Here is a 13,142-nt window from a genome sequence, read left to right as displayed (position 1 = left end):
AATGACTCAGAGGCGAAACGTGTACGGTGTTTGTTCTTTGCAAACCACTGTATTGTTGTACTAATGTGATAGATGACAGCTGGAACAATACCAAAACACAAACTCACAATACTGGAAACACACACACAGGCAGTGATATTTACTGAACTTTACAAATGGTTTCATACTTTTTTTATCTGCTTCATTATTGAAGCATTTCCCACTAAAGCTGCACACGGGTGTTTTTATTGTAGCAGAACTCTGAACGGCTGGTTGTGGACACATCGTTGCATATACATAACCACAAACAACACACATTTACACTGTTTATGTTTAAATTTAGGACTAATTATATAACAGTTGTAAGTGAGAGCGTAGCATTGATTAAAGTGTGAGAAGAGTGGCCCACACAACACAATCAGCCTGTTTGTTTACCCACATTTTGTCCTCTGATTAGATAAAGCAGCATTATTATCTAATTATTACGTTATGATTATACCAAATGATTGAAGGGACTGATTACTGGATTATACTATTGTGCTGGGAATTTGATGACATCAGATACGTCACTTTATTTTTTGCAATCGGATGATAAAATACCTGCTAAGAATCACATGAACTGATTTTCTCAATAATTAGGTGGGAAAACTATATTGAAAAATGTATTAGGAGATCTGTTTTGTATGTGAAAGTGTTGATTTGTCCCACTTACACAACTTCAATTTCAAGGAAATCGAGATCAGTGATTCTAAACTTTGCCGGTTTCAGGACCAACGTCGCCTTTAAATAACAAGCCATGACCAAAAGTGAGGAAAAAAATACCAATAAAGGAAAATATGGGACAATTTCACTCTTGCTGGACTACAGAAAATAAGTGATAGTCACACTATTATAAGAAAATGTGCAGTTTTCGTCAATAAATTTCAAATAAATCGATTAAAAAGTACATATTAAAAAGCTTTGAAACTGTATGAGACGTATATAAAAATCAATATAAGTATGCTATATATATATATATATATATATATTTATATATATATATATATTTTTTTTATGAGTCCTGACCACAACCTCTGCTCTAAATAGTGGAGTGCATTATGTCATATCTGGTGATTGGAAGGAAATGCTGAATAGAATGTTGGCTCTGATGAACATGTTTTTCCAGGTTGAGAATTCTTGCACCATAAAAAACTCCCCAATAAGCAGATCATTGTGCAATGAGCAATATTCCAACAGAAAAAGGTCATCTCTGAACTGTGACCCCGTAAACCACACAAGGGTAACTGGCGGCTCGGGGCCCACATGCGGCTCTCTGTCTAATTTTGTAGTCCGGTAAATGCAAAAGAGTAATTTAAAGACAAGCAAAATGACTTAAAATACGGCAACAAAAATGACTCCAATCATTTAAAAACAAAACAAACAAAAAAAAAAAAAACTGACAAAATGACAGAAAAATACAAAAAATAAATAAAATAAAGACTTCACTAAAGGGTAAAATAAATACACAAAATGACTCTAAAACTGCCAAAAATATATTAAATGGCTACAAAAATTCATAAAATGACACCAGAAATACACAAAAATGGCCTATCATGAGAACAAAATATACAAAAATAGAAAAATACAGAAAAGAACAAAAATTTAAATAAAATACAGAAAAGAACAAAAATTTAAATAAAATACAGAACAATCACTTCAAAAAATACATAAAATGACAGCAGAATGCCCAAAGATCAAAGAAATACACAAAATGACTCCAAAGAAAATCATAAAATGACAAAGAAAACACACAAAACATCAAAACATTAACAACTAATTGACTCCAAAAACACTCAAACCATCTGTTCTTTAATTCTAGCAAATTCATTTTGTCTTGTGTTGAATAATATGTTAAGGTTTAATTTAGTCAGAAAACTTTTTTCAAAAATGTACTTGATCTCCTGACATGTTTCGACTGACAACTGTTGGTCTTCCTCAGAGGCGTCTGCTTGGTCATTATTTAAACGTTTTCATGAGATAATATCCAGAATGATCAGACGCTGATAAGAGGCCTGGCTGGTTTTCGTACGGGTCTATATTCCCTCCCATTGGCTGTTCTGAGGCTGACGCGCAGTCACATGCTCCGTGTCAGCTGACGGTGAGACAACATAAAGGTATCCCTCCGCCTCCCCGTCTGCATTGCGGTGCGTTTCGTCCTTCATTTGCTGATTCAAACAACGCAGTCATGTTGTTGTTCGCTCTGCTCTTCGTGTCTTCAGGTACTAACCACACACAATAAGAGGACTGTATATGTTTGTACATTATTAACCATCGCCTTTGACAGTTTTCATTGTGTATGTAATGCTCTTTACTTGTGTAACGTGTGTGGGTACCAACGTGAAAACGCGGAAGCGCTGGTAAATAACAAAACTTTGTCGGTGTTACAGATTTATTGGTGGTCCTGTGAACTTGTGACCGACTTCCGGTTGGGGGCTTAAGTCGTTGTTTGCACTGTTTTAATGCAGTTATGCTTGTCTGTGTTTACGTTTTGCCTCTTCACCATGTATAATATTTAGTATGTGGGTTAAAATTGTAGCTAAAGTGAGTTAGTTGTTGCCCAACATGGCTGTGAGCTTCTCAATCATGTGATTCATTCACTAGTCAACACGGAATCGAATAAACGCAAAACACTGATCAGGACAAACATCGAAGGTTAATTTTTTAAAATTGTTATTTCATCTTTTTTAAATATAACATTCGCGAAAATATAGTTTTTGGTTATATAATGTTTTACCGTGTGAACGTTATTGAATTTTGTTACAGCATGGCTAACGTTAGCTTGTCAGCTAACCGAGCAAATAAAACACCAATGAGAGTCGGATAATGCTTTCCTTAGTTTGTTCAAATGTGCCGAAACTTGAATTAAAATGCTCCTAAGTTTGCGTTTCAGCGTTGTATTTCTCGTTATATAACCCAGCTGTTGTCAGGTTGTGTACAGTATGTACTGCTTTGTTGATCACTGCTAAAAACACGCTTTCACATTTGGATTAGTAGAAATGTTAGACATCATTACAGCTTTTTATCCCTTTATGAAGTTCACACTCACCATACCAGTAACTCATTTCTTCATGGCCTTATCTTGGATAATAAAAAAGTAAATGGGTCAGTGAAGACTACACTTTCTGCTGTGTGTATACACACACACACACACACACACAGGTTACCATTATTTGAGTAATAATTTACATTATAATGCATCATTGTGCATCTTATTTTTCAGAGAAATGCCTCACAGAAAGTGTGTGCTGTGGATGTCGTAGACTGCAGTAAAGTGAAACTATTTTAGCTCTCTAAAAATTATTTGGACTAGATCCAGAAACTGTCATGTAGACTTCCTTATAGGAAAGGAGACCATTAAAGAACAAGGAACATGTTGATTGTTCATTGTTGTACTTGATTCATATAATCAGAAGTTTAAAGAGTACTGTAATTACCATTCAAGTACATTTTCAATCAACAGCACTTCTACTTAAGTACAAGTAAGTCATACATAAAATACTCAATTACAAGTAAAAAGTATCTCAGTTAAGTTACACTCAAAGTAAAAGTTACCAGTTACTTTCACCCCACACATTTATTTTTGGTAATATATGGCCGCAATTCACTTGCATACAGTAAACATCTTATGAATAAACTTAAAAAGGGAGAGACAAAATCTTGCGCTAATGTCTTGTCAAAATGTCAAATTCTTTTTGGAAAGAAATTAACACCAATTAATTCGATTCAAAATACAAAAAATTCTCAGGCTCTAAGTATAGCTACATTTATGAACTCTAAAACTCAGAAAATAACCAGCATTAAATGCTGTTTTGCTGCGCTGCATTACATTTAATCTGTTTGGTCGGCTATGATGTGTTGTGTTGTAGTTTCACAATGTTGGTCGATCATTTTAAAACAAAAAATAAAATCTACTCGTAATGGTTGGGTGTAGAAATGTAACAAATGAATTTACTTATTTTAAAATGTATATAAGTACAACAAGTAAAAGGACTGATTTAGTAATATAATCAAAAGAGTACAAGTACCCATAAAAGCAAGTCAGTTACAGTGACGCGAGTACTTGTAATCCATTACTTTCACATTTGGTGCATTCCTGCATGAGTGATCTAGGTTTGGCAAATGCTGAACAATGTGATCTAATCTTGCAAAAATAAACTTTCCATTAAGTTTTAAGTTCCCCCTTCATGTGACTTGAAGCATTGATGTTTCAAAGATGAAGAGTCAGCTCATTACATTTCTGCTGACTTCTCGTAAAACTCAGAATTGTACAGCATGTCACTTGTTGGTGATGTTGTGCAGAGTTTTATGGGGTCCCCAGTTGTCCTATATTCATGTGTTTATGTCATCACTGGAACAGTCAGCCTGCATGAGAACAGCTAGTTTTTGTCACTGATCATGTGACTGGAGCCGAGGGCGGCAGTGACCTGTGGGGGCGGTTTGAAGGTTTCACCAAGTGTCGCATGGCGAAAGAGTTTTGTTTAATACTTTACCAGACATTTTGATTAAAATGTATTGTTTTCATGTGGATATGGCTTTGCTGCATTCTATTTATTAACTACAGGATGGAAGAGTCATTGTCCCTAAAATTGTACTTTTTGTTGAACAGAGATTTGAGTGAATAAATTTTATAGTTATAAGAAAATGTGTTGGCTTTTTTTTAATTTATTTTTTAATATAAATTAAAAAAATAGGTACTACTGACTGAAACTCTGAGCAACTTGTGCATAGTATTTTAATGCCTTTTTTTTGTACACTTTCATATTTGTCACCATATTCACTAATGTGTTCACTAATCGCAGAGGATACCACTTTTTTTTTTTTTTTTTTTTTTTATAGTTTTATCTTTACTAACAAATACGTTACTGCATTTAGTTCATTAGGGCGGACTTTGTGTTTTGCCATGTCATCAATGTGAATACATGGACGTGAACCCACATCTAGTTTTTAACCACTATCAAACAAAAGATCTTCTACTGCAAACTGGTTGTTTACTGACTTCCCCTAATAGATTTAAGGAAGTTAATCATCACTTCACTGTTCCAACTTTATTGAATAGAATAAAATAACTGAAGTCACACATCCTCCTATTAATTATTTACTAACCCATAGAATTGAGACACTCAATCAATAAGTCAACCAGTAGTTCTGAATAGCACAGTGACATGTATACGGGTGATTGGTTTGCAAACATGTTAATGTGATTTATGACGTGAAGCTCTGTTTTTTAATTCTTATGTTTGTCTTTGCAGCGATTGCGTCGCCCCTGCTGGGAACTGAACAATGTGCGCGCGGCCCCCCCTACTGGTGCCAAAATGTCAAGACTGCGTCTTTGTGTGGCGCTGTGACTCACTGCCAGCAGAGTGTGTGGAACAAACCTCAGATGGTGAGTTTGAGCTGCTTGTTGTTTGCGTTTCTCCCTGATTGTGTAACAATAATAACTGGCTTACTGTCTGCTTTCAGAAATCTGTGCCATGTGATTTATGCAAAGAGGTGTTGACCGTCGTAGCGCAGGCTCTGAAAGACAACGGGACAGAGGTGGGTTGAGAGTATTTTGATGAGAAATATCCTGCTCTACGTCAAAAAGGGAAAAACATATTGACATGTCCTTTTTTTAGGCTGAGATTCTCAACTACCTGGAGAAGGCCTGTCAGCTCATACCAGACGCAGGCCTGACTGCAGAGTGCAAAGAGATGGTGGACGACTACTACCCCATCCTCATCAATATCATTGTTGGGGAACTAGTGAGTACCATTAAGGTTTTTAGTTCTGTTCAACTCGGACTTTACCAGAAGGATGCGGTTTTTCTTTTTCCTCTAATGTTTGAGGAGAAAGCAGAAGTATCTGTAGGGGCAACGTGCAGCCTGCCATAAAGGAGCTATTCATGTATGAAAGCCTAATGGGAACAGAGCTGATAGTGTGTTAGTCTGTTACCTTACAGCAGTGCTTCTCAAAGTGTGCGGTGTGCCCCCTGGTGAGGAGTAGTGGTATGACAGATGTGGAGCGACAAACTTTCCAATTTCATGCCAGCTTAAAAATGTAGCAGAAATAAAAAGTGCATTAAATTATTAAACTGAATTAGATATGTGACCAAGAATTATTTAAAATGACTGAGAAAAATCATTTTCTTTTTGTTTTTCAAGCTTTTTGCCACATATTGCAAACTATTAGTCAATAACTAACACTTTTAAAGTTTGGTTTTCATGCAGGTGATTAGTTTAATTTAGGTTTTCAGTTTTAATTTATTCATGAAATATGTTAGTTGCATTATGAAACTTGTTCCCTGTTGGTTTATTTCATACATGCACTGAATTTCCTTTTTTTTATTTTTATTTTTTTAAGCTTTTTGTCAGAGTGTTTCTTTGTTTGTTTCCTGTATTTTTGACTGATGCACTTTAAAATTAGTTTTTCATGCAGGTGATTAGTTTACTTTAGTTTTTGATACATTATGAAATGATGTTACTTGTTCTTGGTTCAATAAATTTGAAAATGTGTTATTTGTCAGGATTATTTGGTGGGGGAGGTCAATGGGTGTCGGTGGGGTTTGAAAATTCAAAGTTCCCAAAAAAAGTTGGAGAACCACTGCCTGGCAGAGATGTTCTTTTCAGGTTTCAACAAAGCAACTTTTATTTTTAGGCTATTTGAGATTAAAAATGTCCATAAAGCAGGACTACTGGAACATTTCCCCCCACCAAACTACAGGGTCTGCACATAAAAGGCTTAATGCCCTTTAACATCTTTTTGTGACTTTCAATTTTTTTTTTAGGAAGACCCTGCTGTGGCGTGTGGTGCTATGGGTCTGTGTCGCTCTGAGCAGCTGGCCCTCGCTAAGCTTCAGACTCAGAAGCAGCTCGTGTCCAATGAGATCCCTCAGGTGGATCTTTCCCAGCGCGTCGCTCCCTTCCTCCTCAATGTGCCAGGACTCCTTTACCCCCAGGAGAGCCCCAAAAAAGAGAGCCCTCAACAGGTACACAGTGTGCAGCCTCATGAGCAGCTCTGCACCAGCTGTTGTTGATCAATGTTCTTTGTGTTTATAAAAGAAAGATGATGCAGTCTGCCAGGACTGTGTTAAGCTCCTGACCGATGCTCAGGCTGAAGCAAAGGATAATTCCACCTACATCAACATCCTGATTGAGAAAATTGAAAGCCAGTGTGACCTATTGGGACCCGGCATGTCTGATCTGGTGAGTGTTTTTTTTTTTTTCCTGATATGCTTTTAGATATATAGTGGTAAAACACTCTTTTAACATTGCTTTTTACCTCTTCACAGTGCAAGCAGTACATCAGCCAGTATGCTCCGATTATTGTCCAGCAGCTATTGACTAGGGTGAGATTTCTGTCCTATGATTTTATCAATTTAAAGTATGTCCCTGTTTAACTCAAACTGCATTCATTCTCTATATTCAATATTCTAATGTGTGTGTGATCTGTTTGCTTTGGAGTTCCTTTCTCCAATGTCCATCCTCAGGGCACTGCTGATCAATCAGTTTAATTACTGTCATTAAAAATGCTTCCTTAAATTTTTAATCTGTCTTTTCCCTCTTTTACCATCCCTTAACGTATCCCTGCTCTTGGTTTGTTTGCTGCCCCCTCCCCTCAGGAACAGGTAGGTCATTCTGCGTTCAGCCTGTAGCACTAACCCTTAGTTCTGCTTCCTCGTGCTGTTCACACCTCACACCTCACGCCTGATAATGAAGATCTGCTTGAGAATGCTGATCTAACACTGGTGGGACCTTTAGTTATCACTGATTTGACTCTTCTATAGAATAGAGAGCCACTGTTACAGCAGATAAAGATCTACTGGTCTTTAATAGCACTGGGATTACTGTGATAAGGTCTTTATATATAAAAATACAAACTCTTTCCATAACAGTGTAATATCAAATGTGTAGAAGTAACCTTATAGCGAAACGCTAACACCTGGGCCCTGTACTACGAAGCTGGATAAACATATCTGGGATTTCTCTGTTAGCTAGCTTAACTTAACCAAACATATCAACGCGTTAACTTAACCCAGTGTTTTTCAACCTTAGGGTCGTGATCCCATGTGGGGTTGCCTGAAATGTGATTAAAATATATATTTTAAATGTTTAATTTTTATTTTTTAAATTAAAACCGACAATCTAAAACCATTGTATTCTAAAAAAAAAAAAAACTAAAAATAAAACGCAGTATAAAAATATGAGATTGCACATTTTGTCACTCTGTGCGCTAATCTTTGCTACTCTGTATGTGTTGCACAGTATAACAAACATGATCAAAAACAAACCATAGAAAAAAGTCTTTGGGATCACCAGAAATTTAGTAATATCAAAATGAGGTCATGAACCAAAAATAGTGGGGTACCACTGACTAACCCTATGATATGAACCAGATTGGAAATCCCTAGGTTGAGTTTGTAGCATCTGAGCAATCGCAAACATGGAGAAATGGACAATTATTTTTAAAATTATATGAAGAATTCAAATCTATAATCCAGGCCTAAAGCAACACTGTTGCTGCAGGAAATTACTGGTTGTTAAAGCGTAAACTTGTGAGATTATATAATATTATCTCATTGGTCAATAGATGGCGCTCTAATCAGTCAGCTTCACTTTATTACTGCACAGATGATTCCACGCTGTGACGGCAGTAGTTTTGGATTCCATGTTTCTGCAGTTAAAAGTCAAGTATTTTCACTAGGGATGTCCCGATACAACTTTTCCATTTCCGATACGATACCGATATTGCAGCCTTGAGTATTGGCCGATATTGATACGATGTCAGCATGAATCATACATACTTTTATTACTTATTTTGTGGAACAATAGTCAACAATTCACGTTCAGTTATTGTTTTACTGTCAGTATATGGTGGGGACAACTTTGGGCAAAAACTTTTCCTAGTGCTTGTATCAGAGATTTTAGTTTCAGTCTGATAAAATACGATATTTGTTTTCTGGCTGATAATGGACCAATATACATTATCAATATCGGATCGGGACACAACTAATTTCCAGTGTTGTACTCTGCAGCGCAGCAAGTTTTCTTGTTGAGATTCTCTGCTCTGCTATAAATACCTTGAATGAATATCTGCGCACCAACCAGGATCTTTGAATATTTGGCCGGTTATTTCCCAAGAGATCTGATTGGTCAGGAGGTGGAGCTTTTAAACTCGCTCAGACCATATCCAGGACTTAAAGTGCGATAAGAGGAAACCCAGCTTTGTAGTACAGGGCTCTGTACACGCACGTGCACGTGACATCGTAACTGCATGAAGTGATGCTTTGGTTGTTCTCAATATTTTGAGACACCATGGCATCCCCAGTAACACATGACTCTCTGGTTACCCTCAGGATCCCAAAGAGGTCTGCTCCTTCCTAGGCGTCTGTGATGCCGTGCAGAAATCCACTCCCATGCTCAGTCTGCAGCCCGCTAAGACCGCCAACGTTGTACCTGCTGCCAAACTCTTCCCTGCCATCAAAGGGGTCTCTGCCTCTGAGGAGACTCTGAAGGTTAGTGCACATGGACGGTGTCCAAGGAATCACAATAGCTGCTAAGATGACCGTACCACATAATGAGATGATACAAATAATCATGTCTTTGCAAGCTGCTGTATAAAGCTGCACATCCATAGACTGAAGATATTTGTTTGGAATATTTTATTCTTATTAAATGTATTTGGTTGAGTAATTTCAAACACCAACTAAAACTAAGCAGATTTTTATTTATTTCAGAAAATAAAAATGTTTTACTTACGGGACAAACAATATAAGTAAAAACAACTCACTGTCAGACCTCTTACATTAGTACACTGGAAAGACCTGCTCATTTTTCTTGAATATTTCATAGCGGTTCAGAACTAAGTGATGAAAATTTGGTAAAATATTTTGGAGAAGTTTTAAAAAATCATTGTGGAAAAAAGTGTGGGAACCATGAAAGTGGCTTAAGGAGTTTTTACTGGTTATAAATTTACATCCCATATTTTTACTCATTAGATTTCCACACTTCCTGATTGAGCAACAGATTTTATGTTAGTTTTTGACGTCTCATTTTGGCATTCCGCTTTTTAGAGTTTATTTTTAGTAATTTTCCATTTATTAAAGTATTCATTTACAGTTCAAATTATTACGTCTAATTAATGTTGTTTACAATGTAAAATGGATATAATGGTATAGTTCTCCATGGTTTTGTCATTCAGCCATTGGTGCGTGTGCGTGAGTCTCCTTCCTGTACCATCTGTGAGTTTGTGATGAAGCAGCTGGAGGAGATGCTGCAGGATCATGCGACTGAGGTAATATGTCTGTTAATCCAGTTTATCACACGTAGCGCATCAGCTAAGCTGTGTTTCCACTACAGGAGGAGGTGATCAAGGCAGTGGAGCAGGTTTGCACCTTCCTGCCCTCCACCCTGTCCACTCAGTGCAAAGATCTGATTGAGACGTACGGTCAGGCCATCATCGAGCTGTTGGTGCAACAGGCTGATCCCAAGACTGTCTGCACCGTCCTGGGCCTTTGCAACGACGCCAGCCGCCAGTTTGTTGGTAAGACTCTTATCATGATTCTATCATCAGGGGAAGCAGAAACTGTCTTTTTTTTTTTTTTTTTTTTCAAGCCACAGTACAGTGACTTTTTCACCAATATTTACCAACCCTTTATCTTTTTAACTCTCCCAGCTGAACTTGACAAGACTCGCTTCAAGGCAGGCGGTTACTGTGACGTGTGTAAAATGGCTGTGAATTACATCGATGGAGTGCTGGAGCAGAACATCACCGAGGCAAAGATCGGGGAGGCTGTGAGAAAAGTCTGCAGCTTCCTACCCTCGTCCTATCAGACTCAGGTGAGCATTAGTGTTTCCTTTACTCACCTTACATTTGACATAAGGCCTGACATCCCCTCTCTCTGTGTGTGTCTGTCCACAGTGTGACCAGTTCGTTGAACAGTACGAGCCAATGCTTATCCAGCTGCTGCTGCAGATGATGGACCCTGACTTTGTGTGCACGGTACAAAGAGTCAATTATTAAGCAACGCTGTAGCAAAACTGTTTCAATCAGTTTATTGGTGGTGCCTTGATGGGATCTTTTAAATGCTAATGTGGCCTAAAACCCTCGAAATGTCTTTAATATATGATCTATGCCTAACAAAACACATTGGTTTGCACCATATTTGTTTTATTTGCGATTCGATTAATCAATGATATTAACGATATCACAGTTTTGTCGGTATCCTTTCATTAAAGTAACCAAACAAATGTATCACTATTATTTTTATTTATATCAAATCACCAAATCCAACTGCTAATTTAATCTGATCTAACACAAAAGCTTATTCAATAAAAATAAAGACTTTCAAACAAAACTTAAATGAACAGCATAAATCCCACAAGACATTAAACATTTTGCCGTGCACAATCAAAGCAACTTAAAAAACACAAAACTCACAATATCACCTCTAGTAACACTTGTGGGATTTGGGTTTTTAAATAAAAGGTGGATAAATAAAAGAACACAATGAATTATTAATGGCAGGGACTGTAAGTGCTGAGACAAATGTGCAGCTACTCATCATCGTTGCTGTCTTCAGTTTCTTTTCTTACACAATAAGATCCCTTTAAGACCTGATGTTTATCATGATGAGAACCAGTTGTGAAATGTACATGGTTAAATAAAATGCAAACATGCTTTGACTGTATTTTTATTTCCTGTGAACTGTAATAGAAAGTGGGAGCTTGTCCTGGTGCTGTGAAAAGGCTGCTGGGAACAGAGCAGTGCAGTTGGGGACCTGCGTTCTGGTGCAAGAACATGGAGACGGCGTCTCTGTGCAATGTGAGTGAAAACACGTCATAGAGGAAATATCCTGTCTAACTCCTTTTTGTCTTTGTTTTCCAGGCTGTGACTCACTGCAAACGTCACGTGTGGGTATAAAGAAGGATCAGCACCAAAAATAAATCACCTGTAGGGAATTAAAGAGAAATACATGTGTGCTGCTTCCAATTTTAGTGTTTTCTTCAGGTTTATTTTAATAGCCTCAACAAACTGCAACTGATGTTTAAATACATGTGGAAAGACTGGATATGGGTTCTGTGTACAGTGGCCTGTTAATAATTCACTGCTTGATGCATTTTAAGTCAGTTATGACTTCTTACATGATTTAGTTTAACTAAACACAAGTTCCAATGGTTGGAAGTATTTTGATGGGTCACCTGTTGGTGAAGCTTATTTTGGATTTCCTCTTGACGTGTTGGCTCTTTGATTGTGTTACGCAGTTTTTAGAAGTACATTTGGAAGTAACTGGTCTGAGTTTGTTCTGTTTGCACTCCTGCTGTAAATCCATGTTTCTAACACTCAGCATCTTCCTCAGCCAATCGTCTGTTGATCAGTGAACTTTTAACAAAATAAAATGATCTAAAGCCATGTTGTCTCTCTTGTGATTAAGTACAATGTTTACTTGGAGTATTTATCAGAAACTTAAATCTCTCAATGTTGAATGGTTTTATTCAAGTCGTCAAAAACAATCAAGTTACCACAGCACCGACATAGTGATACAGCATCAGATAAACAAATACAGAGTAAGGTGTTTAAAGTGATTTTTGACTGGACCACTCGTGCCCTCTACTGGTGTAACCAGGTCCTACATGCAGTACGAGCTGGTTAAGTCGTTATTTACTCTTTGTAATCTTTGTTGTACAATAGTAATGTGATATTTGCATTATTTGATCACTTAATGACCAGAAAACCCCTTTAATAATTAAGGAAATCCATTGATGTTCGTCAGCTGATGTAAAGGAAAAACCCCTGTAAACATTAGTGTGTTTAACAGAAAATACAAAGTATGGCACAAAGATTTATCGTGTAAATTAACATCTACAGCAGGGTTGGGGTCATATATAATTGTAATTAATAAGCACAACTATGGCGTGATCATTGTAATTTTAAAAATCTGTTGCAATCATTAAATAGTAATTGAGTTTACAAAAAACAATGTACATTTTAATTTAAGGCAAAACTGCATAAACATGTCACAGTTCTGCACGAGATGAATTATTAAAATGTTTCATATCAAGTTTTCCCACATTTTAGAATAAAAAAAAAAAAAAGTAACCTTAATTTAAGCGGTATACTGACAAAAAAAATACACACCAAAAAATATT

General features: G+C 36.9%; 1 protein-coding gene across 2 annotated transcripts; it reads left to right on the top strand.

Annotated features, from left to right (window-relative positions):
- Positions 1–2,084: 2,084 nt before the first annotated feature.
- psap (prosaposin) lies at positions 2,085–12,405 on the top strand. Of its 2 annotated transcripts, XM_028468102.1 has the most exons (15): positions 2,085–2,237; positions 5,268–5,401; positions 5,479–5,553; positions 5,634–5,759; positions 6,782–6,982; positions 7,056–7,199; positions 7,286–7,342; positions 7,616–7,621; positions 9,350–9,508; positions 10,195–10,287; positions 10,353–10,536; positions 10,669–10,832; positions 10,915–10,995; positions 11,710–11,817; positions 11,881–12,405. In XM_028468102.1, the coding sequence occupies exons 1-15, from the start codon at positions 2,204–2,206 to the stop codon at positions 11,914–11,916; spliced, it is 1,602 nt and encodes a 533-aa protein (XP_028323903.1). In that variant the 5' UTR covers positions 2,085–2,203; the 3' UTR covers positions 11,917–12,405. The 2 variants fall into 2 exon arrangements, with proteins under 2 accessions (XP_028323903.1, XP_028323904.1); XM_028468103.1 differs by lacking the exon at positions 7,616–7,621.
- Positions 12,406–13,142: the final 737 nt, after the last annotated feature.

The sequence above is a fragment of the Gouania willdenowi genome, chromosome 15, assembly GCF_900634775.1.
Source record: "Gouania willdenowi chromosome 15, fGouWil2.1, whole genome shotgun sequence".
In the NCBI taxonomy this organism is placed as follows: domain Eukaryota; kingdom Metazoa; phylum Chordata; class Actinopteri; order Blenniiformes; family Gobiesocidae; genus Gouania; species Gouania willdenowi.
This window is presented reverse-complemented; position numbering and strand designations above follow the sequence as displayed.

Coding starts and splice junctions, on each gene's coding strand:
- psap (XM_028468102.1), top strand. CDS start 2,204: ATGTTGTTGTTCGCTCTGCTCTTCGTGTCTTCAG. Junction 7,200..7,285: donor GACCCGGCATGTCTGATCTG/GTGAGTGTTTTT, acceptor ACCTCTTCACAG/TGCAAGCAGTACATCAGCCA. Junction 11,818..11,880: donor AGACGGCGTCTCTGTGCAAT/GTGAGTGAAAAC, acceptor TTTGTTTTCCAG/GCTGTGACTCACTGCAAACG.